Source organism: Macaca fascicularis, chromosome 1, assembly GCF_037993035.2.
Source record: "Macaca fascicularis isolate 582-1 chromosome 1, T2T-MFA8v1.1".
Lineage (NCBI taxonomy): Eukaryota > Metazoa > Chordata > Mammalia > Primates > Cercopithecidae > Macaca > Macaca fascicularis.
In genome coordinates this window covers 225,106,889-225,131,689 of record NC_088375.1, presented here as the reverse complement: position 1 = coordinate 225,131,689, position 24,801 = coordinate 225,106,889, and the positions used below count along the sequence as shown (strand labels likewise).

Sequence of the window (24,801 nt, the reverse complement as noted above, 5' to 3'; positions counted from 1 at the left end):
CATATTGGTCAGGCTGGTCTTGAACTCATGACCTTAGGTGATCTGCCTGCCTGGGCCTCCCAAAGTGCTGCGATTACAGGCATGAGCCACTGCACCCGGCCTGATTGGAATATTTTAACCAATTATTAGATGACCAAAGCCATTTTTAAGCCTTTTAGTTTCTGGTCAGAAAGTTTCAAAGAGGCTGGGTGTGGTGGCTTATGCCTATAATCCCAGTACTTTGGAAGGTCAGAGTGAGAAGATCCCTTGAACCCAGGAGTTCAAGACCAGCCTGGGCAATATAGTGAGACTGTCTCTACAAAACATTTAAAAGTTAGCCAGGTTTAGTGGTGCGCACCCGTAGGCCCAGCTACTTGGGAGGGTGAGATGGGAACATCGCTTGAACCTAGGAATTTCTGTTACAGTGAGCTATGATGGCACCACCGTACTCCAGTTGGCACAACAAATTGAGATCCTGTTTCAAAAAAAAAATTATTTCACAGCTGGGTATGGTGGCTCACGCCTGTGATCCCAGAACTTTGGGCGGCTGAGGTAGGCGGATCACTTGAAGTCAGGAGTTCAAGACCAGTCTGGCCGACATGGTGAAACCTTGTCTCTACGAAAGTATAAAAATTACCCAGATGTGGTAACATATGCCTGTAATTCCAGCTACTTGGGAGGCTGAGGCAGGAGAATCTCTGGAACCAGGAGGCAGAGATTGCAGTGAGCCCAGGTAGTGCCACTGCACTACAGCCTGGGTGACAGAGCAAGACTCTGGCTTATCAATCAATCAATCAGTCAATAAAAATATATTTCTAAGAACTGCAGCCTTCGGCCTCTCAGGTCTCAGGGTCCCTGACCAGCTGTCCTGCCGTCTCCCTTCTGTGCCAGCTGGTGGCCATGACTGGGTTTCGTGGATGTGTATGTTCCTGAGGAAAGATGGTTTGCTGCGAGTGCTGCTGTGGGGAGGACATGCCGTGTCTGCCTGGGAGAAGAGGCAGCTGGGGCCATGGCCCGGAGTGGTAGGAGCCACAAGCCACCCTGGGCAGGACGAGGCCCTGAGAGAGGCGAGCTTTTTGTGCCCGCAGGTCGGGAACTCACTGCTGAGCTTCCTGCCGTCCAAGGCCCACTGTTTTCCAGAGAGTCCCTTCCAAAGGCCTCACCCAGCCCAGCTGAGGTAGCTCATTTTGCCATTTCTTCATTTTTAGGACCACTGGCATCTGGGAAGTAACAACGCAGGATGCCCCCTGGGGTGGACTGCCCCATGGAATTCTGGACCAAGGAGGAGAATCAGAGCGTCGTGGTTGACTTCCTGCTGCCCACAGGGGTCTACCTGAACTTCCCTGTGTCCCGCAATGCCAACCTCAGCACCATCAAGCAGGTACAGCCTCCATCTGGTCCTCAGACCTTGGTGCTCAGAGAGAGAGAGAGAGACAGACAGACAGACGGACAGACAGATGGACAGATGCATTGCTTTTCAGACTTGGGATCCTCAGATGAGAATTTTAAAAGATAAATAATGGGGTTTTTGTGTGTGTGTGTGTGTTTTTTTTGAGACGGAGTTGCGCTCTTATTGCCCAAGCTGGTGTGCAATGGTGCAATCTCGGCTCACCGCAACCTCCAACTCCTGGGTTCAAGCGATTCTTCCACCTCAGCCTCCTGAGTAGCTGGGATTACAGGCATGCGCCATCATGCCCGGCTAATTTTATATTTTTAGTAGAAACGGGGTTTCTCCATGTTGGTCAGGCTGGTCTCAAACTCCCGACCTCAGGTGATCCTCCCGCCTGGGCCTCCCAAAGTGCTGAGATTACAGGCGTGAGCCACTGCGCCCGGCCAATAATGGTGTTTTTTGTTTTTGTTTTTGTTTTTGAGATGGTCTCGCTCTGTCACCCAGGCTGGAGTGCAGTGGCATGATCTCAGCTGACTGCAACCTCCGCCTCCCAGGCTCAAGCAATTCTCGTGCCTCAGCCTCCTGAGTAGCTGGGACTACAGGCACGTGCCATTACACCCAGCTAATTTTTTTTTTTTTTTGTATTTTTTGTAGAGATGGGGTTTCACCATGTTGCCCAGGCTAGAATGTGCCATCATATTTGAAACCACACTCCATCCTAAGGCTGCCTAAGTGGTTTACAGGTCTTTTGTCTTTAAAGCTGTTGCCATAGTAAACAACATCTTTTTTTTTTTTTTTTTTTTAAGATGGAGTCTTGCTCTGTCGCCCAGGCTGGAGTGCAGTGGCGCGATCTCGGTTCACTGCAAGCTCCGCCTCCTGGGTTCACGCCATTCTCCTGCCTCAGCCTCCCGAGTAGCTGGGACTGTAGGCTAATTGTAAACAACATCTTTGGAAAGAGATTTTGGTTTGTTGAATACTCTTCAGGATGGACTACTGAGTCAAAGGATAAAATATGTGGATGATATTTGGTGGATATTGTCTTGTGACCAAAAGGGCTTGTGCCCTTACTGAGCATGGGACTTGAGGGATCAAGCGTTAGGCTGTGGGAGGGCAGGACCTTATCCCAGAATTTTATTTTATTTTTATTTTTTGAGACAGGGTTTCACTCTGTTGCCCAGGCTGGAGTGCGGTGGTGCGATCTCGGCTCACTGCAAACAACCTCTGCCTCCCGGGTTCAAGCGATTTTCCTGCTTCAGCCTCCCAAGTAGCTGGGACTACAGGCACGTGCCACCATGCCCAGCTGATTTTTGTATTTTTAGTAGAAACGGGATTTCACTATGTTGGCCAGGCTGGTCTCAAACTCCTGACGTCAAGTGATCTGCCCGCCTCGGCCTCCCGAAGTGCTGGGATTACAGCCGTGAGCCATTGTACCTGGCCCTTATCCCAGAATTTTAAAAGCTATAATTGGGAGCAGGGAAAACAAATGAAAGAAGTAATGGATCATCTTTGAGAGTTTTTTCTTCTTCTCTTCCTGGGAGATGTCTTTAAAAATTAAGTTTCTTTTTCCTTCCATTGGAAGAATAATATGGACACATTACAATTTAGGAAAAGGCTGGGCATAGTGGCTCATGCCTGTAATCCCAGAACTTTTGGAGGCTAAGGCAGGAGAATTGCTTGAGCCCAGGAGTTCAAGACCAGCCTGGGCAACATGGCAAAACGCTGCCTCTACAGAAAATAAAAAATAAAAAAATTAGCCAGGGCCAAGCATGGTGGCTCACGTCTCTTATCAGCACTTTGGGAGGTGGAGGCGGGTAGGTCACCTGAGGTCAGGAGTTTGAGACCATCCTGGCCAACATAGTGAATCCCCATATCTACTAAAAATACAAAAAATTAGCCAGGCATGGTGGTGGATGCCTGTAATCCCAGCTATTCAGGAGGCTGAGGCAGGAGAATTGCTTGAACCTGGGAGGTGGAGGTTGCAGTGAACCGAGATCAGGCCATTGCATTCCAGCCTGGGCAACAAGAGCAAAACAATATCTCAAAAAAAAAAAAAAAAATTAGCCTGTGTGGTGGCATGTGCCTGTAATCCTAGCTACTCAGGAGGCTGAGGCAGGAGGATCATTTGAGCCTGGGAGTTTGAGGCTGCAGTGAGCCATGATCCGCCACTGCACTCTAGCCTGAGTGACAGAGTGAAACCCCGTCTGTAAAATACATAAATAAATAAACAAAAACGAACACAAATAAAAAATAAAATGTAGGAAAAGAAGAAAAAGTGGAAAAAGGAAAAAAATTACCTCTGATCCAGCCATATGAGACAACCACGGTGAATACTTTGGCTATTGCCTGTTTTCTCCTCTATGTACAGTGTTTTTTGTGATAGTTCTGATTATGACCTTTCATATCTTTTTTTTCTGAGTTAACGATATAACATCTTTTTTTTTTTTTTTTTTTTTTTTTTTTGAGACGGAGTCTCACTGTGTCGCCCAGGCTGGAGTGCAGTGGCCGGATCTCAGCTCACTGCAAGCTCTGCCTCCCGGGTTTTTTACGCCATTCTCCTGCCTCAGCCTCCTGAGTAGCCGGGACTACAGGCGCCCGCCACCTCGCTCGGCTAGTTTTTTTTTGTATTTTTTAGTAGAGACGGGGTTTCACCGTGTTAGCCAGGATGGTCTCGAACTCCTGACCTCGTGATCCGCCCGTCTCGGCCTCCCAAAGTGCTGGGATTACAGGCTTGAGCCACCGCGCCCGGCCACGATATAACATCTTATTCACGTTATTAACTTTATATAGATACCATTGTATTTTATTTTGCTTGAGAAGGATCTCACTTTGTTGCCCAGGCTGGAATGCAGTGGTGTAATCCTAGCTCCTCTGCAGCCTCGACCTCCTGGGCTCAAGCGATCTTCCCATCTTAGCCTGCTGAGTAGCTGAGACTACAGGCATACACCACCACGCCTGGCTAATTTTATTTAGTTATTTATTTTTGTAGCAGTAGGACCTTGCCATGTTGCCCAAGCTACAGATATCATTTTAGTTTTTTATTTTTATACTTTTTTTTTTTTTGAGACAGGGTCTTGCTCTGTCATCTGGGCTGTAGTGCAGTGGCATGATCACAGCTCACGGCAGCCTCAACCTCCTGGGCTCAAATGATTCCCCCACCTCAGCCTCCTGAGTAGCTGGGACTACAGGTGCATGCCACCATAACCAGCTAATTTTTTTATTTTTTGTAGAGATGGAGTCTTATTATGTTGCCCAGGCTGGCCGTGATCTCCTGTGCTCAAGTGATCCTCCCATCTCAGCCTCCCAAAGTGCTGGGATTACAGGAGTGAGCCACCGCACCTGACCTAGAGGTCATTTTAAATTAGTCTTATTTTTCCACTTATAGAGCTGTGCCTGTGGGTTATTAAAATGCAAACAGTGCAGAGGCATAGCATATACATCTCGATTTGGTCCCGATTCTTCCTATTTGTATTTATCCCCAGGGGCCAGATAGTAAATATTTTAGCTGGCTGGCTCTGTTATCTGTTGTGATGATTCAGTCCTGCCACCACAGGACAGGAGCAGCCCTGGGTGATATGTAAATGAAGGGGCGTGGCTTTGTGGGGTTAACCAGGTAGCAGGTGGATTTGACCAGGAAAAGGGTGGTTTGCTAACCCCTGGCCTATGTTAATCAGTATGTTTATTAGGGTTTTTGTGTGTTTTTTGGTTTGTTTTTTTTTTTTGAGACAGAGTCTCGCTCTGTCGCCCAGGCTAGAGTGCAGTGGCTGGATCTCAGCTCACTGGCTCACTACAAGCTCCGCCTCCCGGGTTTACGTCATTCTCCTGCCTCAGCCCCCCGAGTAGCTGGGACTACAGGCACCTGCCACCTCGCCCAGCTAGTTTTTTTGTATTTTTTAGTAGAGACGGGGTTTCACCGTGTTAGCCAGGATGGTCTCGATCTTCTGACTTTGTGATCCGCCCGTCTCGGCCTCCCAAAGTGCTGGGATTACAGGTGTGAGCCACCGCGCCCGGCCTGTTTTGTGTTTTAATGGAAATGGGCTTGACTCACACCTGCTGCTCTAGATCTTGGGGTTTTCCCCTCACTTAATGACACACCTTGGACCCCTCCAGGCCAGCACATAGAGCTGCTAGACGGTCCCTAGACTGTCACAGCTTGGCGCCATCCCACTGCTTGACAGACCATAGTTAGCCGTTGCCCTTGGTAGGAACACTGGGAACTTCCCTCCTTTCTCATCTTTGTGACTCAGTGAACACCTTTCAACTGCTTGTTGCTTGGGAGAGCTGGAGGCCCGTCACCCCAGGGCACACACTCCATGGAGAATTCTCTTTGGGCCCCCTTGCTGTGTTAAATATTTTTGAGTTCGTTACCAACATTTAAAAATCAGGGTTGTCAGGCGCGGTGGCTCATACCCGTAATCCCAGCACTTTGGGAGGCCGAGGCGGGTGGATCACCTGACGTCAGGAGTTTGGGACCAGCCTGGCCAACACAGTGAAACCCCATCTCTACTAAAAAGAAATACAAAAAATTTAGCCAGGCATGGTGGTGCCTGCCTATAATCCCAGCTATTCGGGAGGCTGAGGCAAGAGAATCACTTGAACCTGGGAAGCAGAGGTTGCAGTGAGCCAAGATTGTGCCACTGCACTCCAGCCTGGGGGACAGAGTGGGACTCCATCTCAAAAATAAAATAAATAGGTGAAGAACCCCAGGATAGTTAGCTGGGATGCGTGAAGGTCATGGCACCCATCTCTGGAGTGACCTAGGGTAGTCCTGCGCTCTGGGAGGGAAGCCTGTGGGACGTGGTGCCAGCCCCAGATCTCAGCACCTCCCAGCTGCCCCCACAGAAGGGCAGCAGTGGAGAAGCCTGTCCACCCATGATCAGCACCCGGGGGGCTGCAGAGAGCACAGATCTTGGGGTCTGCCTCTGCCCTCTGGGAGGTTTGGACCCCCGAGGCTGGAGGCCAGCTCTCCATCCACCCTCAGCCTCCTACCTCCCAGTGGCTGCCTTGGGTGGAGGGGCTTACCAGTGACTGTCCCCCCAGCTGCTGTGGCACCGCGCCCAGTATGAGCCACTCTTCCACATGCTCAGTGGCCCCGAGGCCTATGTGTTCACCTGCATCAACCAGACGGCGGAGCAGCAGGAGCTGGAGGATGAGCAACGGCGTCTGTGCGACGTGCAGCCCTTCCTGCCCGTCCTGCGCCTGGTGGCCCGCGAGGGCGACCGCGTGAAGAAGCTCATCAACTCGCAGATCAGCCTCCTCATCGGCAAAGGTAGCCCTGCCGGGTGGGCTGTGTGGCCGGGCTGGCCCTGCCTGCCCTGCCCGCTGACCCAGCCCTCCCCGCCCCACAGGCCTCCACGAGTTTGACTCCTTGTGCGACCCAGAAGTGAACGACTTTCGTGCCAAGATGTGCCAGTTCTGCGAGGAGGCGGCCGCCCGCCGGCAGCAGCTGGGCTGGGAGGCCTGGTTGCAGTACAGCTTCCCCCTGCAGCTGGAGCCCTCGGCTCGAACCTGGGGCCCTGGCACCCTGCGGCTCCCAAACCGGGCCCTCCTGGTCAACGTCAAGTTTGAGGGCAGCGAGGTGAGCCCGTTCGTAGCCTGCGGCATCCAGGCTGCTCTGTCCATGGGGAGCACTTCCTCCGTGAAACTCCTCAGTCATCCACAGGCCCCCCTCCCCCAGTGGCATCAGATGGTGTTTGCCAGGTGTCTGTGCATGTGTGGGGCTCAGCTGAACGTCCCCCCAGGCAAGCTCGACGTGGCAGGATGACCCAGTGGTGTGGGGCTTTGGGCATCAGTTCATTCTTTGAACAAATATTTCCCAGTGTCGTCCGTGAACTCCCCAGACCCTGTCCTTGGGGGCAAATAGGCAACCCTGCCCTGTGCCCCAGAACCCCGGGGGCCTCGAGGGCAGCAGACTCACCTCCCTCCTCCCCACAGGAGAGCTTCACCTTCCAGGTGTCCACCAAGGACGTGCCGCTGGCGCTGATGGCCTGTGCCCTGCGGAAGAAGGCCACGGTGTTCCGGCAGCCGCTGGTGGAGCAGCCGGAAGACTACACGCTGCAGGTGAACGGCAGGCATGAGTACCTGTACGGCAGCTACCCGCTCTGCCAGTTCCAGGTGAGGCCGCTGAGGCCCGCTGCACTCTGGGCTCCCGCCGCCCTGGACGGGTCCTGGGTGGGAGTTGGGGAGCTGACATTTGGGCGCATCTTGAGCCTGCTGAGCCAGGCCTTTGGGTCACCACCAGAGCATCCCCTGGTAGCGCTGGCCCTCTCTGAGAGCACAAGGAGGGGCTCCGTCTTCGGGAGGTGGAGGTGGGGCAGGAAAGACCAGCAGGAAGTCCTCCCCTCCCCCAAGGCCTGGGACAGGCAGTGGGCAGCTTGGGGGGTCCTGGGAATCCTGGTGTCCAGGGAGTGGTTGGGGCCGCCCCACCGGCCGCTCACCCTGCGCCCCGTCTCAGTACATCTGCAGCTGCCTGCACAGTGGGCTGACCCCTCACCTGACCATGGTCCATTCCTCCTCCATCCTCGCCATGCGGGATGAGCAGAGCAACCCTGCCCCCCAGGTCCAGAAACCACGTGCCAAGCCGCCTCCCATTCCTGCAAAGAAGGTGAGATGGCGCCTTCCGCCTCCCCTCCGAGCCACCCCTTCTTCTCGCCTGGCGTTCAACTCCAGGTGCCACTGGCCATGGGTCCAGGGGCCCTTGGTATGGAGGGCTGGGGCTTTGAGCTGGGGAAGCCAACACAGCTGACCAGCGTCCTGGGCCGGGAGCCTGTGGGACCGCTGTGGGTGGGGGGCAGCCCCATGCCTGGCTCACCGGCTGCCCTTCTCTGCAGAGCTCAGGGGTGTTGGGCCCCCCTGGGAAGCCCGCATGGCAGGTTTTCTGGTAAAGGAGAGCATTGTGGACAGGCCCAAGCCTGGCCGCAAACCTGTGACCCTCTCACCCGCCCCGAGTGGTCACGGGCCTCACCATCGACCAGGGAGACAAGCTGTTCTTTGAGCCGTGTTAACAGCCCTGCCTCCCCGACCCCCAGCCCTTCTCTGTGTCCCTGTGGTCCCTGGAGCAGCCGTTCTGCATCGAGCTCATCCAGGGCAGCAAAGTGAACGCCGACGAGCGGATGAAGGTGGGGCTCCTGGGATAGGTGGGGGAGACACTGTTTTTTTGCACCAACAAGGTGGCTGTATCCCGGAGGGGCAGCAGAGGAAGGAGGGGGATCACATGAAAGCCACCTGACCACATTACCCAGCATCCCTGCCTGAGGCGCTGTGAGCGGCTTGAAAACAGGAAGTGGGAAGGGGGGCGGGCCAGCCGGCCCTGGAGGCCGATTCGTAGAAATGTGGGCCAAGCAGCGTTCTGGGTATTTGGCTTTGGTGGAGGTTGTGAGGCCAGGTTCAGCCCAGGGATCTGGGACTGCAGAGCTGGGGGAGGGGCCGGGCATGGAAGAGGGGCTGGGTCCAGCTGGGCTGGGGGCTGTGGCGCTCCCTGGAGACACCAGGACGGTGCCTGCAGCCTGTGAGGGCTGCACCTGCCTCAACCCCTTGGGGGCCGAGCCCACCTCCCTGTTGTCTTCACACTTTCACACACTCCATCACAACAGCCTGCAGGCATGGGTTTTATTGTCCTGTTTGCAGGACGCGATACCTGAGTCCTCAGGTTGGCTCTCCTGCCTGGAGCGTGTTTCACTGGGGAAACTGTATGAGCAGGGCAGGTCTGGGTTCCTCTGGCAGGAATCGAGGGCGATTGGATCAGAGGGACTTCCAGGGTGGTGGTGTCAGATGGAATTGGAGGGGGCCAGACATCAGGTGGCAAGAAAAGTCCTTCCCCACCCACATGGGCTCCTAGGAATCTGAGAAGTCCGGGGAGCCCTAGGATGTTAGAGCAAGGGTCCCTGGAGTTGCGGATCCCTGATGGGGAAACTGAATCCTGGAGTGGGGAATGGACATGCCCCGAGGTCCCCAGAGTTGGGGGAGCTGAGACAAGGGCACCCGTGCCTAGCCCATGGTATCCTCCCTCACCCCAGGGCCACGCGTGCCCCTCAGGCCTTCCCTGTGCTGCACCACCTTCCTTTGCATGGGAAGTAGAGTTCAGACCCACCTGAGGACATGCAACAGGGAGATTGACACCTCCTTAAGGGGAGGGGAGAGGGGCTGGACCCCCTCACCCCTCACCCCTCATCCTGGCACCTTCTGCAGCTGGTGGTGCAGGCAGGGCTTTTCCACGGCAACGAGATGCTGTGCAAGACGGTGTCCAGCTCGGAGGTGAGCGTGTGCTCGGAACCTGTGTGGAAGCAGCGGCTAGAGTTCGACATCCACATCTGCGACCTGCCCCGCATGGCCCGTCTCTGCTTTGCACTGTACGCCGTGATCGAGAAAGCCAAGAAGGCCCGCTCCACCAAGAAGAAGTCCAAGAAGGCGGTGGGTCCCGGGGCCGGCGGGGAGGGGTGCAGGCCCCGGGGAGCCAGCGCAGCCCCTTGCTGGGCCACTCACCACTCTCCTCCCGGCAAGCACACAGCCTGGGGATGGGAGTCCTGGGATTGCTTGTGGACCCCAGCCTCCTCGTCCACCCCAGTCTGGCCACCAGCCCTGCTCGAGGGACACTCTGGGCTCCTGGGCTCCTATGCATGCTGCCTCAGAATATCTGGCCTGGGCTGTGGTCCTGCAGGAACCTGCAGGTAGTGCCCTGGGATGGAAGGACAAGCACAGTGTCATCCCTGGAGCAGAAAAGCCTGACTCAGTGGCTGGCCTGGAGGCACAGTGGCTGGGTGCTGAGTCATGGTCCCAGTATGTGGCTCCCCTTGGGGCTGATTCACTCCGAGCTGAGCTGGGCTGGGCTGGCCTCCGGGCTGTGCCGTCTGTTTGGGGATTTCTCAAGAAGCCAGGAGGGCCGGGCGTGGTGGCTCATGCCTGTAATCCCAGCACTCTGGGAGGCCAAGGCGGGTGGCTCACGAGGTCAGGAGTTTGAGACCAGCCTGGCCAATATGATGAAACCCCGTCTCTACTAAATATACAAAAAAATTAGCCAGGCGTGGTGGTGCATGCCTACTTGGGAGGCTGAGGCATGAGAATTGCTTGAACCCAGGAGGCGGAGGTTGCAGTGAGCCGAGATCGCGCCACTACACTCCAGCCTGGGCGACACAGCAAGACTCCGTCTCAAAAAAAAAAAAAAAAAAAGCCTGAGTAGGGGTGAGGGTGGGAACAGGAGGGGGCAGCAGATGTCGGCTGGCTTCACCTCTGGAGCCCTCAGAGGAAAGAGGAAAAAGCGGCTCCTCTCCTTCCCCAAGCAGGGTCTCCCAGGGGTCTGGTGGGGAGACCTTAGCTGGGCTCTGGGTCTTCTCGGGTGGGGTGCCGGGGGAGGGCAGCGAAGTTGGGTCTAGAGGCCCCTGAGTGGCTGTCCTCACCTGCCCTGTCCTCCTGCAGGACTGCCCCATTGCCTGGGCCAACCTCATGCTGTTTGACTACAAGGACCAGCTTAAGACTGGGGAACGCTGTCTCTACATGTGGCCCTCCGTCCCAGGTCGGCCCAGGCCCGGGAGGGAGAGGCGTTGGGAATGTGAGGGTCCCAGAAATGCTGGTCTCCCCTCTACAACTTCCTCTGCCCCTGTGTTCAGATGAGAAGGGCGAGCTGCTGAACCCCACAGGCACTGTGCGTAGTAACCCCAACACGGATAGCGCCGCCGCCCTGCTCATCTGCCTGCCTGAGGTGGCCCCGCACCCCGTGTACTATCCCGCCCTGGAGAAGGTCAGTGGGGGCCCCGCCACGTGAGGCTGAGGGGCTGACGGGGAGCTCTCCTGGCCCTGCTCCTGGAGCTCTTCAGAGAGTGCTCCCTGGCCACGTTGGGGCCGGGCTACCAGGCATATCTGGGGTCTTCCCAGGGGCCATTTTGCCTGCAGGGACGCTGCGCAATCTGATGACATTTTCGATTGTCACAGCTGCTGGGAGGGATGCTCTTGGCATCTCGTGGGTGGAGGCCAGAGCTACTGTGGATATGCCTCCATGCACGGGACAGCGCCCCCTCAAGGATGATCGGGGTGGCGACCCCCTGCCTGGGGATCCTGCCTGGGCTGGTCCAGGCCCTGGGGGACGCTGAGTGCAGCTGTTTGTTGCAGATCTTGGAGCTGGGGCGGCACAGTGAGTGTGTACATGTCACTGAGGAGGAGGTGAGTGAGGTGGGGGTGTGGGGTGGGGGCACGGAGCCGGCATGGAGCCAGAGCCCTCACCCCTGCCCATACCCCTCAGCAGCTGCAGCTGCGGGAAATCCTGGAGCGGCGGGGGTCTGGGGAGCTGTATGAGCATGAGAAGGACCTGGTGTGGAAGCTGCGGCACGAAGTCCAGGAGCACTTCCCGGAGGCGCTAGCCCGGCTGCTGCTGGTCACCAAGTGGAACAAGCACGAGGATGTGGCCCAGGTGGGTGGGGAGGGGCACCTGAGGGTGAAGCTGGGGGCAGACCACAGCATCTGGCTACCCACCACCCTGACCCTGGCCAACCCTCACCCTGACCCCGGCCGGCCATCATCCTGACCCCAGCCAACCCTCACCCTGACCCCGGCCAACCCTCACCCTGACCCCGGCCAACCCTCATCCTGACCCTGGCCGGCCATCATCCTGACCCCGGCCAACCCTCACCCTGACCCCGGCCAACCCTCACCCTGACCCTGGCCGGCCATCATCCTGACCCCGACCACCTCCACCCTGACCCCGGCCACCCCGAAGCCTGACCTCGGCCTCTACTCCCCACAGATGCTCTACCTGCTGTGCTCCTGGCCGGAGCTGCCTGTCCTGAGCGCCCTGGAGCTGCTGGACTTCAGCTTCCCTGATTGCCACGTAGGCTCCTTTGCCATCAAGTCGCTGCGGAAACTGACGTGAGTCCCAGCTGGGAATTCCCCACTTCTCCAGAGGGCAGCTGTGTCCTGGCTGCCAGGACCTGGGCTCTGGATGGGGCCTGAAACTTCTCGTGGGCTTGCTCCCTCCTGCCTGGCCTCCCTCTGGCTGCCGAGGGAGCTCCCTCCTGTCCTGAGTCAGGGAGCTCCGGGCCCCAGCGCCTTCCTTCCCTGCAGGGACGATGAGCTGTTCCAGTACTTGCTGCAGCTGGTGCAGGTGCTAAAGTATGAGTCCTACCTGGACTGCGAGCTGACCAAATTCCTGCTGGACCGGGCCCTGGCCAACCGCAAGATCGGCCACTTCCTTTTCTGGCACCTCCGGTAGCGGGACTCGCCCCAGCCGTTCTGTGGGAATCCCAGCCCCTGAGTCTCCCCGGAAGGCCATGGGGGATGTTTCCAGCAGGCCTGGGTGTCCTGGCCTCACTAGGTCCTGCTGGGTGGGAGGGGCTGCGTGGTCCTGCCTGGCGAGGCTCAGCCCTCCCTTCCCCTTCCAGCTCCGAGATGCACGTGCCGTCGGTGGCCCTGCGCTTCGGCCTCATCTTGGAGGCCTACTGCAGGGGCAGCACCCACCACATGAAGGTGCTGATGAAGCAGGTGAGGCTCAGGGCCCTGGGGGTGGGCAGGCAGCGGCCCTGAGCCTCTGAGAATCCCCAGGGCTGGGCCAAGGCTGGGACCTGCCCACTGCCACTCTCCCATCTGCCCACCAGGGGGAAGCACTGAGCAAACTGAAGGCACTGAACGACTTCGTCAAGCTGAGCTCTCAGAAGACCCCCAAGCCCCAGACGAAGGAGCTGATGCACTTGTGCATGCGGCAGGAGGCCTACCTAGAGGCCCTCTCCCACCTGCAGTCCCCACTCGACCCCAGCACCCTGCTGGCTGAAGTCTGGTGAGCCCAAGCCCCACCATGAGGGCTCCTCCCACCCCTGGGAGGCCGGCGGAGGAGCCCCCTGACTGCCCGCTCTCTGTCCCGGCAGTGTGGAGCAGTGCACCTTCATGGACTCCAAGATGAAGCCCCTGTGGATCATGTACAGCAACGAGGAGGCAGGCAGCGGCGGCAGCGTGGGCATCATCTTTAAGAACGGGGATGGTGAGGGCCTGGGCTCCCCACACCCCGCCTGTGCTGCCCTGGGGGGTCCTGGGGTGCTCCTAGAGTCGGGGTGGAGAAGACAGAATCCTGGGACTTAGGAGCTTGGGTGTGGCTGGAAGCAGAGAACCTACCAGAAACTCATACTTCTCCTCCCACTGGCCGGCGGCACAGACCTCCGGCAGGACATGCTGACCCTGCAGATGATCCAGCTCATGGACGTCCTGTGGAAGCAGGAGGGGCTGGACCTGAGGTGAGGGCCCCCACCCGCTGTCGTCCCTTGGTGTCTGTGCCTAGCCTGGGAGTCTGTGCCTCTGGAAGGGTCCTTGTCGAAGGTGGCATGACCATCTTAGCTGGGGAAAGGGCTGTCCTAGGAAGAGCTGGGAGCAGTTTAACTCTAGGCCAGGAGGCGGTGGGCAGCAGTATGCATGAAGGCCACTCCTGGGGCTTAGTGTGTACCCTGCTCTGTTGCTTTAGTCGCCCGGGTGCCCCTGGCTCCCTCAGCCCATCTTGGGAAACAGTGGCATCTTCTCCCAAGGCCCCTGGCTGGTTCTGTTCCAAGCAAATGTGAGCTCAGCCATGGTGCTTTCTGCACCTGAGGTGCTGGTGCTGGTGTCTCCAAGGAGCCAGCATCGCTCCCCTGCTTTTTAGCAATGTGGGCAACAGCATCTTCTGTGGCTTTTGGGGGAACCATGAGTTTCTGGGGCTCAAGTGGCCTCAGGGACAGCCCTTGACCATGCCATTTGCCCGTCCCTCTTCCCACTTGCCTAGGATGACCCCCTACGGCTGCCTCCCCACCGGGGACCGCACAGGCCTCATTGAGGTGGTACTCCGCTCAGACACCATTGCCAACATCCAACTCAACAAGAGCAACATGGCAGCCACAGCCGCCTTCAACAAGGATGCCCTGCTCAACTGGCTGAAGTCCAAGAACCCAGGGTGGGTTTCAGGCCCAGGGAGGAGACTCCACACCTTCTTTCCAAGAGGTGTGGAGTGGGAGGCCTAACCTGTCAGAGCAAAGGAGCGGGGAGGGGCCTCAGACCATCTCTGTGGCTATTTGGCTCAGTTGAGGACCAGCCTGTGTCTGGGTTGGGGTGAGGCGGGTCTCTGTTCCCCAAGTATCAGTGTCTCTTGCTATGCAACACCATCCAAAGTGCAGGGCCTTAAAAAACAGCCATTTAAGATTGGCTCACAAATTTGCAGTCTAGGGCTGGGCTCAGCTGGGCGGCCCTTCTGCTGGTTCTGCATAATCACTCTGCAGCTGTTCTCATCTGGTGCCTTAACTGGGCCAGCAGGGTCTGAGATAACGCATCTCATTCCTGGGGCCTTGGCGCCAGCTGTCTGTGATGCCTCTCTGCATGAGGCGTCCTCATTTAGCAGCCTCACCTTCTCTCCATGGCTCTGTATTGAGGGTGTGGGGTTCAAGATCTGCAGGTGTCTTCAGGCCTTGGCTCTGGAGTAGCGTCTGCAAGCGACATCCGGTGTTGTGTCCTCCATGTTCTGTTGGTCAAAGCAAGTCACAGGGCCAGATTCAAGGGGAGAGGGAGTAATAACCCACCTCTTGGTAGGAGGAGCTGCAAAATGGTGTGGCCATGGTTTTCAATCTTCCCCACCCAGGGAGGCCCTGGATCGAGCCATTGAGGAGTTCACCCTCTCCTGTGCTGGCTACTGTGTGGCCACATACGTGCTGGGCATCGGCGATCGGCACAGCGACAACATCATGATCCGAGAGAGTGGGCAGGTACAGGGGGTGGTGCTGGCAGCTGCCACGGGGACCTGGCTTCTGGCCCCAGCCTGCTGGCCCTTCTGCCCGGCACACAGCTCTGTGGCAGGGGTCCCCCAGCCCTGCTGGCTTCCTGTCTCCCCTGGATTCTCTCCTCTCTGACACCTTCTCAATCCTCCCCCTCCTCTCCTCTCCCCTCAGCTGTTCCACATTGATTTTGGCCACTTTCTGGGGAATTTCAAGACCAAGTTTGGAATCAACCGTGAGCGTGTCCCATTCATCCTCACCTATGACTTTGTCCATGTGATTCAGCAGGGGAAGACTAATAACAGTGAGAAATTTGAAAGGTAAGAGTGCCTGAGCCCCACCAGATGCCCCTCAGTGTGGGGCCCCAGGGAACAGGGCAGAGGTTCCCAGGCAGGGTGCAGGATGGGGCTCAGCTCTCAGCCCCAAACTTGGCCCCTCACCCCAGCTGGTGATGGGTTTGAAATATGCCCCTGCTCTGCCCTGCAGTGCCCCTTTTGGGCAATGTGGGCAGGTTTGTGGGTCGTATAGCAGGAGGCTGGCTGGGGCACGGGGGTCAGTTAGAAGAACTGGGGGCCTTGTGTCCACCCATTTCCAGGGCAAGGGCAGGTGCCTTCAGGGAAGGGGCTGGTTGAATGCAGAGAGGCCCTCTGGCCTGTGGCTGGGAGGACCCAGAGCCTCTCACCTCCTGTGCCCCCCACCTGCAGGTTCCGGGGCTACTGTGAAAGGGCCTACACCATCCTGCGGCGCCATGGGCTTCTCTTCCTCCACCTCTTTGCCCTGATGCGGGCGGCAGGCCTGCCTGAGCTCAGCTGCTCCAAAGACATCCAGTACCTCAAGGTATGTGCCAGGCAGGGAGTCTTCTGTCGCCAATGGCCTTCCAAGGCCTGCCCCCGAGCAATTCGACCTAGGAGGGCCCTGAGTGCAGTAGGCCCCAAAGGGCACTGAGCTCTGTGTGCCTTACGCCGTCCCAGGACCCAGCAGTAGGGTTGGTGGGCGGTGGAGGGGGAAGTGGCTGTAGCAGAGTTGAGCCACCTGGGCATGGTTCCACCTAGTGGCAGATGTGTAGTGATCTCTTCGGGTTGGGCCACTGTGCTCGGGCTGCGGGGCTTTCAGGTATCCACAGGGCCACATGAGATCTGGCTCCCTCTGCCTTCTAAAAGATATTTTTCGGCCGGGCGCAGTGGCTCACGCCTGTAATCCCAGCACTTTGGGAGGCCGAGGTGGGTGGATCACCTGAGGTCGGGAGTTCGAGACCAGCCTGACCAACATGGAGAAACCCCATCTCTACTAAAAATACAAAATTAGCCGAGCATGGTGGTGCACACCTGTAACCCCAGCACTTTGGGAGGCCAAGGCAGGTGGATCATGAGGTCAGGAGTTCGAGATCAGCCTGACCAACATGGTGAAACCCTGTCTCTACTAAAAATAGAAAAGTTAGCCAGGTGTGGTAGCAGGCACCTCTAATCCCAGCTACTCAGGAGGCTGAGGCAGAAGAATCACTTGAACCTGGCAGGCAGAAGTTGCAGTGAGCCGAGATCATGCCACTGCACTCCAGCCTAGGCGACAGAGTAAGACTGTCTCCAAAAAAAAAATATATATATATATAAAAACCTGCTTTCAGAGGTGGCTTAGATAATGGCAGAGTGGGCCGGGCACGGTGTCAACCTGGGAACTAGGGGCTCTGGGGCCAAGACGTCTTTGGTACCTTCATTTGAGGGCGGGATCGGAATAGAGAGCTTTTCCTGGGATGCCGGGGGCTCTCTGCTAACCCCTTCATGCAGTGACTCTGAAGTCCCCAGAGAGGGCCGCATCCCAGAGCAAGGTCCGGGTCCCCTTAACGCGGACACCGCTGTGATTTGTTCGCAGGACTCCCTGGCACTGGGGAAAACAGAGGAGGAGGCGCTGAAGCACTTCCGAGTGAAGTTTAATGAAGCCCTCCGTGAGAGCTGGAAAACCAAAGTGAACTGGCTGGCCCACAACGTGTCCAAGGACAACAGGCAGTAGCGGCATCTCCCAGCCCTGGGCCCGAGAGGAGGCAGCCGCGGGCCGTGGGGACCAGGCACGCTGGTTGTCCTAAAGGGGCTGAAGAGCCTGAACTGCAAAAAGAACTTACACAGCTGCCTTTTGTTTACAGTGGTTATTTATTTATGACTTGAAATGTCTTAAGGAGCTAAACAGCCATAAACGGAAATGCCTCCTCTGTGCAGCGGCGGTGCTGGGCCCCTCGAGGCCGCACCTGGCTCTCGGCTGAGGACTGTCACCCCAAGTCTTCCAGCTGGTGGATCTGGGCCCAGCGAAGACTGTTCTCCTCCTGGGGTCACCACCTTCCCAGGCCTCCCGCCAGACTGCCTGGGTCCTGGCGCCTGGCGGTCACCTGGTGCCTACTGTCCGACAGGACGCCCTGATCCTTGTGCAACCCGCCCTGTGTGTCCTCCCTAGACTGAGTTCTGGCAGCTCCCCAAGGTGCCTGGGGTACCCTCTAGATTCAGGGATGTTTGCTCTCCACTTTTCAAGTGGGTCTTGGGTACGAGAATTCCCTCACCTCTCTCTGCTGTAAAGTGATTTTGTTTGCAGGTAAGAAAACAATAGATGACTCACCACACCTCTACGACTGGGGAGATCAGGCCCAGCCCCATAAAGGAGAATCTGCGCTGGTCCTCAGGGCGTGTTAAAGAGATCTGGGCCTCGAGTAGCTCACCCTGGTCACACACGAAGGCGAAGGTGGGTCAGAGGCGAATACTCCGCCATTATCTCAATTTTTTTTTTTTTTTTGAGATGGAGTCTCAGTTGCCCAGGCTGGAGCGCAGTGGTGCAATCGTGGCTCACTGTAACCTCCACCTCCCGGGTTCTGAGCCTCCCAGGTACTCAGCCTCCTGAGTAGCTGGGGTTACAGGCGTCCACCACCATAGCCAGCTAATTTTTGTATTTTTAGTAGAGACAGGGTTTCACCATGTTGGCCAGGCTGGTCTCGAACTCCTGACCTCCAGGTGATCCACCCACCTCAGCCTCCCAAAGTGCTGGCATTACAGGCATGACGCCGTGCCCAGCCCACTCTGCCATTATCTAAGCCACCTCTCAAAGCAGGTTTTAACAAAAGGATGAGGCCAGATCTCTTTTGGGAACCTGCTGTGAGAGTGCTCAGGTAGCAGAAGTGTGAGAGCGAGGACGCATGCTGGGATCTTTCTCTTTGACTGTACTTAGTTTGAAATGGTGCAGGCTTAGTCTTAAGCCTCCAAAGGCCTGGATTTGAACAGCTTTAGAAATGCAGGTTCCAGGGCTTCTCCCAGCCTTCAGAAGCCAACTCTGCAGATGGGGCTAGGACTATGGGCTTTTAGCAGCCCCCAGGTGACCCTAACGTATCAGCCGTGGACTCAGGACCTACCCGGTGATGCTGTTGATCTCTCAAAGGTCTTCCAAAACTCAACAGAGCCAGAAGTAGCCGCCTGCTCAGCGGCTCAGGTGCCAGCTCTGTTCTGATCCACCAGGGGTCCGTCAGCAGCCAGTGCTACCCGCGGGGCACCTCCCTGGCCACACGCCTGTTCCTAGCAAGTGCTGAAACTCACCAGACCGTCTGCCTTTTTGAAATGGGGAAAGCCGTGCGTGCGCGTGTTATTTATTTAAGTGCGCCTGTGTGCGCGGGCGTGGGAGCACACTTTGCACAGCCACAGCGTTTCTGGTTTGGGTGTACAGTCTTGTGTGCCTGGCGAGAAGAATATTTTCTATTTTTTTAAGTCATTTCATGTTTCTGTCTGGGGAAGGCGAGTTCAGTATCACTGATGTGGGTTGAGACCAGCACTCTGTGAAACCTTGAAATGAGAAGTAAAGGCAGATGAAAAGAAAGAAAAAGTATTTTTATGTTCTTATGTTCTCGGCTCAAAAAGAAACAAGGGAGTGCAGGTTTAAAACCAAAACAGGAGAGAAGACAAACCCCGCTCCGGCTGGAGTTAGAACCAGAACTTTATTGTAGCAGATACACTTTCTGACCTGTCAATCATCAATATACACATCTGCGAAGGGAAACCGCGCAGTGACAGCATGAGGACATCCCCTGGGCGTGAGCGTCTGTCCGCTGTCTAAACGGAGCAGCTACAGGGACAGGACATGGAGGATGGCCACACACAGCACAGCACAGCCACCAGTGTCCTCAGAACCAGCAGTCAGGGTCACAGAACAGTATTCAGAATGATTGCCCACCCGTTTTAGAAATCTAAAAGTTTACATGTAACTAAGAGCAAAGTGCTATGTGGGTTTTTAGACCATGACTATTTTCTCTCCTTTTGCCCTACCACTGAACACAGCAGCAGGGCTCCTGGGGGGAGAGGGATTTCAACCCCCCTGATGGCAGGAGGCATCCCACGGGGGCGGGGGCTCTGGGGAGGAGAGAGGAGAGAACAGGCTGTTGTGGAAAATTCCAGCACTTTGCCTTCAGGCCATGGGTCTCTGCTGGACGTTCTGAGTACAGATCACTCAGGCCTCCTGCCTTCTCCGAAGGGAGTGGTCAGCCGGTCTGCAGGACACCTGTCAGTCTCTCCTTTTACCAGCAGGGAAATGCACATCTCAGCATAAACCACAAGGCTGCACACGGTGAGACCAGGCCACTGCACAGGGAGCTGCTGTCGGAGGAGTGTGGAAAAGGGGCCAGTGACCCCGCACCCCTGCACCCCACGCCAAATTAGGAACAGGTCAAATCCCAAAGGTGAGGCCCGGCTACTTGTAGCTGCCAAAGGGTGGCCCTGGTCCAGTCTCTTGAGCAGCACAGCTAAAGGCCTGTGACCCTGACTCCCGGCCACACTCAGACCTGAGCAGGGGCTGGGACGGGGCTGGGACGGGGCTGGGCCTCTCCCTTCGGCGTCTGGGGAGGGAGGGCCCGGTGGGAAGAGCCCGTGCTCAGAGCTCTGAACTTCACTTTACATTCCAGTCCCGGGTTACACTAGCACAAAGGACACAAGGAATCCGATTTATTTACAAAATATTAAAAAGTCAGTTAATCATCTACACAGTACCCCCCCCATCCTGCCATTATTTATACATGCACTAGTTTGGAAAAAATAAAAACTTTTTTTAAAAAAGAAAAAAATGATTACCGGGTGGGAGTGAGCATGTTTTACCCTTTGTCAACGAGTCCAGCTGGCATGGCTTTTCTGGAGTGTGAGGGGCCAGCGTCCTCTCCCCGGGGCGGGGGAGACTCCAGACACAAATGCAGGGCCTGAGGCGCTGCGAGGCCCCTGTGCGAGCCGGATGGCGGCCAGAGAGGACGTGTCGGCTCCTCGTGGGACTGAAGAGAGCGACCAGGCAGAGGGCAGGCGGGAGCCTAGGGTCCTACACACCAAGCACGGCGACGATCGTGGCGGGGAGGGGTCTGCACACCTACTGGCTGAAATGACTTTGTACATCGTGGACCCTTGGGACTGGGAGAACAGATGGCAGCAGAGTCTTTGGAAGCAGAAACCAAGATGGCCGGGGGCGCGGGTCAGTAGCTGAGGGTGGAGTCATCCCACTCCAGCTGCTGCTGCCGGGTCGCGTTCTGGGGGTCGCCCTGCTCCCCCTCCTCCTCCTCGCTGCTCTCCGACTCTGCGCTGGTGATGTCATCTTCTTCCTCGCCGTCCTCGCTCTCCTCTTCCTCCTCTTCCTCCTCCTCCTCCTCACTGCTATGCTGGTCCTCGTAGGTCTGGCAAGAAGAAGTGACAGCCACGTGAGTCCAGCCCTGCCCACAGCCCTGTCACCCGGCATTCTCCTCTCCACAGCCACAGAGGAAGGAGAACTTGCCCCAGCGTCTCCCTCCCCAGCGAGAGTAGCCAGAAGTGAAGGGAAGGCCGGGCACGGTGGCTCACGCCTGTAATCCCCACACTTTGGGAGGCCGAGGTGGGCGGATCATGAGGTCAGGAGATCGAGACCATCCTGGCTAACACGGTGAAACCCCATCTCTACTAAAAATACAAAAAATTAGCCAGGCGTGGTTGTGGGCACCTGTAGTCCCAGCTACTTGGGAGGCTGAGGCCGGAGAATGGTGTCAATCTGGGAGGCGGAGCTTGCAGTGAGCCGAGATGGCGCCACTGCACTCCAGCCTGGGCGACACAGGGAGACTCCATCTTAGCAACAACAACAAAAAAGAAGTGAAGGGAAAACAAAGCTCCAGTGAGTACCCATGGAGTCACCCACATACAAGGCAGCTGGGGACAGCACCTCGGCTACCCCACCAGAGAATTCTCTCAGGAGTCCCATGGCCAAGAGCGCCCAGCCCTGGCACGGCTCACCTCCACACTTAGTAGGCAGCACGGCCTTGAATAAGGCCTCTCTGAGCCTCGGTTTACCCATGAAGACACCTAAGCCCCAGGCTTGCTGAGCAGATGATGCGATGGAAAGCGTGTGAACCCGAAGGAGCCGCGCCATACTGGCTTCTCGGAGGCCCTGGCCCGCACTGCCTCTCAGTCTTGGAGGTCGCCTGCCCACTCCTACCTCCATGGGGTTGACAGTGATGGTCAAGGCGGAGTCGTCCCAGTCCATCTCGTTCTCCTTCCCGGTGTCCTGATCCCGCATGGTCCGCTGATGTGCGGCACGGATCCGAAACACCCCCAGGATGATCATGAACACCAGGAAGCTGACGCACACCACAATCACAACGGTCGCAGTGCTGGGGACGACTGTGGGAGAATGAGGGGGCGAGGCGTGAGTGAGGTCACTCAGCCCAGAGGGCCACCGTGCCCTTGACCTCCTCGGCTGTGCCCGGTCAAAACGGTCTGGACGGCATGCTTCATCTGAACCCAGATGCCAGGAGGAAATACCAGGAAAAGCTCAGCATGGGCCTCGAATCTGGCTCGGCCACATCCTGCTCTATAGCTGCGGGTGACATCATCTGCCCTCTTTGAGGGCTTTCGTTTTCTTGTGTGTGACGGGGAATAATTGGGACAGGGACTGACCGGCAGTCATGCTGAGCAGGAGGCTGTGCCCACGGTGGGGTGGGGGCAGGGCGGACGGCATGGAGCATCTCTGCTCAGTCTCCCTCCCCTTGTCCTACCTGCAAATGGGTGGGGGTTGGCCAGGTTGTGGCCTGACAGGTCAACAAAGGAGCGGTGTTCCGGGTGCACGAACTGTGGCTGGGCAGCCATGTGGTTGGCGTGTTCCACAGGGTTGGCCGTGTGGATTACATTCACCTACAGCGGAGAAAGAGAAAGGAACGCTGGAGACATCCTGAGCCTATCCCAGAGGTGACAGTGGAGTCCCGCAGCTGGCATGACCAGTGCCACTCAGAGTGGCTCCAGGACTGCAGCTGGGGGCAAATGGAGCTACGGGAAAAAGACCAAAAAAAAAAAAAAATCAAGAGTAAGCACTTAAAAAACAGAAACAGAAAAATAAAAACCAACCAAACAAAAGAGAGTACTAAGCACTTAAAAACTGCTGTAACAATCTAGTATTGTCAGACGTTCCAGAAATGTATCACTTTTCTAATTATTATTATTATTATTTGTTGAGACTGGGTCTTGCTGTGCTGCCCAGGCTGGAGCACAGGAGCTGTTCACAGACATGATCACGACTCACTGCAGCCTGGAACTTCTGTGCTCAAGTAATCCCCCCCCTTCAGCCTCTCAGGTAGCTGGGACTACAGACAAGCACCACGCACCTGGCCGCAATCCATTTTTCTTGCATTTTATAAAAGATTATGCTCAAAACAAGAGCAGAAAAACAAGCCGACGGCCCTCCCCCTGGGTCGTTTGGGAAGCACTGGCGCAGACCTTTCTTCCTCAAACCACAGTCGTGTGACAGCGCCAATCACTACCACTGATTTCCTTTCCAATCTGTTCCCCTTTGGCTCAAACAAAACAGGCGTCGGTTCTGCAGCACCGAATTTAGCATTCTGCTCTTGAGTTCGTGGTGAGATGTTCCATTGCTAAGAGTAACTTTGGGTCAGTTTTCTCCAGGCCACAGAGGGCCTGAGCAATGAAGCAGCTGCTGGATAGGTCTGTAGACGACCTCAGAGCAGGATGAGCTGCCCTCTACGCAGTGTGGCCTGTGAGTCACCATCACCAGCCTCAGCAGTACTGGTCCTGCCCGTGCGGGTCCCTGCATGAGCCCCTCTCAACCTGGGCCGAAGACTCAATTTCATTCACAGAAGGGCCAGTGACCTGGCACAGATGCAAAGAACTTTTGGTTCCCTGGGAGCTGCTCTTTCTAAAACAGCGCCCTTGGCTGGCCACAGTGGTTCATGCCTGTAATCCTAGCACTTTGGGAGGCCAAGGCAGGTGGATTGCTTGAGCCCAGTGGGGACAAGACCAGCCTGGGCAACATAGTGAGAACTCGTCTCAATCAATCAATCAATCAATCAATAAAACAGCATCCTCCTGTTTCTCTCATGGGAAATCTCAAGAAGCCCCAAAGGCATTAACTGCCACTTGCTCTTTGTCACCTCCCTCCAAGGTTCCTTTGGCTACAATTCAGGCTGAGGCAGCAGGGGAAAGGGGAGCACCCCCCACCCCAAACATAACCTGTCGCTCCAACAAGCCCAGGTGTAACCTGCAGCAGGCCCCAGGCTGGAAAGGCAACCCCCTAGAATGAGCCTGCACAGCTGCCACCGTGAATGCTCTAAGGGCTGGCAGTTGTGAACATCAGGGCTGCAAATCAGAGCACTCACTCACTGCTGCTATTGGCCCTGCTCTGTGGGAGCCCCGTACTCACCTCCACCTTAAATTCGTTGCTGATGTAGCGGCCATTCAGCTCCGAGCAGATGAGCTTAAACTTCCGGTCAAGCAAGGACCTGGCGTGCCAGTTCCGATAGCGCAGGAGGTGCAAAACCTCCTCGTAGCTGGCCATGGTGTCCACACCTGCGGGGGTGGAAAGGGGGAAGATTGCTGGGTGGCTTCGGGCAGGAGCATGGGCAGGGCTGCAGCCGTCAGCACAGGCAGGCTCAATCAGACACCGGGTTAGCTAGGCCAAGGGGTCACACAAGTTGGCCTTCCAGCCATGGGAATAAATGCAGTGTGCACAAGGGCATTCTTCCCTCTGCGGGGGACATGCCATCCCACGCTTCAACCCTCCCCCTTTAAAGAGTAGTGGCTACCCATCCGATTCCTGTCCAGGAGACAGGAGTGTGCATGCAGCCAACAATGATCCCAGTGAACGTGCTCCTTCCCCATCTCCCTCTAAGATAACTCAACATTCTCAGATGGTAGGCGGCAGCCAGCCAAGAGCTCTCAAGGTCCCCTGTTGCGGCCTGGCTCACCAGCATGGCTGCGACGCTCCCCTTACCTGTGAAGGTCATGCCCAGCTCAGAGCTGCTCACTTCGATGCCCTTCTGCTGCAGGCGGGCCATGTCCACTTCTAGGCTCTCCTGCTCGTGGTTCAGCTCCTCTCCCTCCACTGTGACCTCACACGTATCCAGGTCATGCACGATCTCCTCAGACACCAGTGATTCTTGAACTGCAAAAGAGGCCCAACCAGAAATATAGCAGGGGCAGTTGGGCCCAGCGTGGTGGGGCACACTCGATGCCCTGCCGGCTCACCCCAAACCTACATGACAGAAGCGTGAGTTGCTTTCAAGAAATGGCCAGACGTGTAATCCCAGCACTTTGGGAGGCCAAGGCGGGTGGATCACCTGAGGTTAGGAGTTCGAGACCAGCATGGCCAACAGGGTGAAACCCCGTCTCTACTAAAAATACAAAAATTAACCGGGCGTCTTGGTGGGTCCCTGTAATCCCAGCTACTTGGGAGACTGAGGCAGGAGAATCACTTGAACCC

At 56.5% G+C, this 24,801-nt stretch overlaps 2 protein-coding genes across 20 annotated transcripts in view; one reads left to right on the top strand and one right to left on the bottom strand.

The window, feature by feature from the left end:
* The window catches only part of PIK3CD (phosphatidylinositol-4,5-bisphosphate 3-kinase catalytic subunit delta), a 74,191-nt gene extending 55,273 nt beyond the window's left edge, over nt 1-18,918 (top strand). For 4 of the 16 annotated variants that reach the window (XM_045381084.3, XM_065534598.2, XM_065534602.2 and 1 more), the window contains 22 exons: nt 1,188-1,360; nt 6,407-6,635; nt 6,715-6,944; nt 7,301-7,480; nt 7,821-7,970; nt 8,395-8,484; nt 9,554-9,775; nt 10,778-10,874; nt 10,969-11,099; nt 11,468-11,518; nt 11,598-11,765; nt 12,099-12,220; nt 12,416-12,559; nt 12,733-12,832; nt 12,946-13,124; nt 13,213-13,325; nt 13,497-13,575; nt 14,094-14,261; nt 14,940-15,063; nt 15,247-15,392; nt 15,777-15,909; nt 16,939-18,918. In XM_045381084.3, the coding sequence (XP_045237019.1) occupies nt 1,220-1,360; nt 6,407-6,635; nt 6,715-6,944; nt 7,301-7,480; nt 7,821-7,970; nt 8,395-8,484; nt 9,554-9,775; nt 10,778-10,874; nt 10,969-11,099; nt 11,468-11,518; nt 11,598-11,765; nt 12,099-12,220; nt 12,416-12,559; nt 12,733-12,832; nt 12,946-13,124; nt 13,213-13,325; nt 13,497-13,575; nt 14,094-14,261; nt 14,940-15,063; nt 15,247-15,392; nt 15,777-15,909; nt 16,939-17,076 (3,135 nt within the window). In that variant the 5' untranslated portion in view covers nt 1,188-1,219 and the 3' untranslated portion in view covers nt 17,077-18,918. Of the gene's footprint in view, nt 1-1,187; nt 1,361-6,406; nt 6,636-6,714; nt 6,945-7,300; nt 7,481-7,820; nt 7,971-8,394; nt 8,485-8,667; nt 8,719-9,553; nt 9,776-10,777; nt 10,875-10,968; nt 11,100-11,467; nt 11,519-11,597; nt 11,766-12,098; nt 12,221-12,415; nt 12,560-12,732; nt 12,833-12,945; nt 13,125-13,212; nt 13,326-13,496; nt 13,576-14,093; nt 14,262-14,939; nt 15,064-15,246; nt 15,393-15,776; nt 15,910-16,938 lie in introns of those variants that run through there. The other 12 variants (XM_065534620.2, XM_074020984.1, XM_065534623.2 and 9 more) reach the window with 7 other exon arrangements.
* A 93-nt stretch (nt 18,919-19,011) lies between these two features.
* The window catches only part of CLSTN1 (calsyntenin 1), a 100,071-nt gene continuing 94,281 nt past the window's right edge, over nt 19,012-24,801 (bottom strand). For all 4 annotated transcript variants that reach the window (XM_015442926.3, XM_015442936.3, XM_015442932.3 and 1 more), the window contains 5 exons: nt 24,313-24,483; nt 23,743-23,888; nt 22,088-22,223; nt 21,529-21,713; nt 19,012-20,740 (listed from right to left, as the gene is read on the bottom strand). In XM_015442926.3, the coding sequence (XP_015298412.2) occupies nt 20,543-20,740; nt 21,529-21,713; nt 22,088-22,223; nt 23,743-23,888; nt 24,313-24,483 (836 nt within the window). In that variant the 3' untranslated portion in view covers nt 19,012-20,542. The remainder of the gene's footprint in view (nt 20,741-21,528; nt 21,714-22,087; nt 22,224-23,742; nt 23,889-24,312; nt 24,484-24,801) is intronic.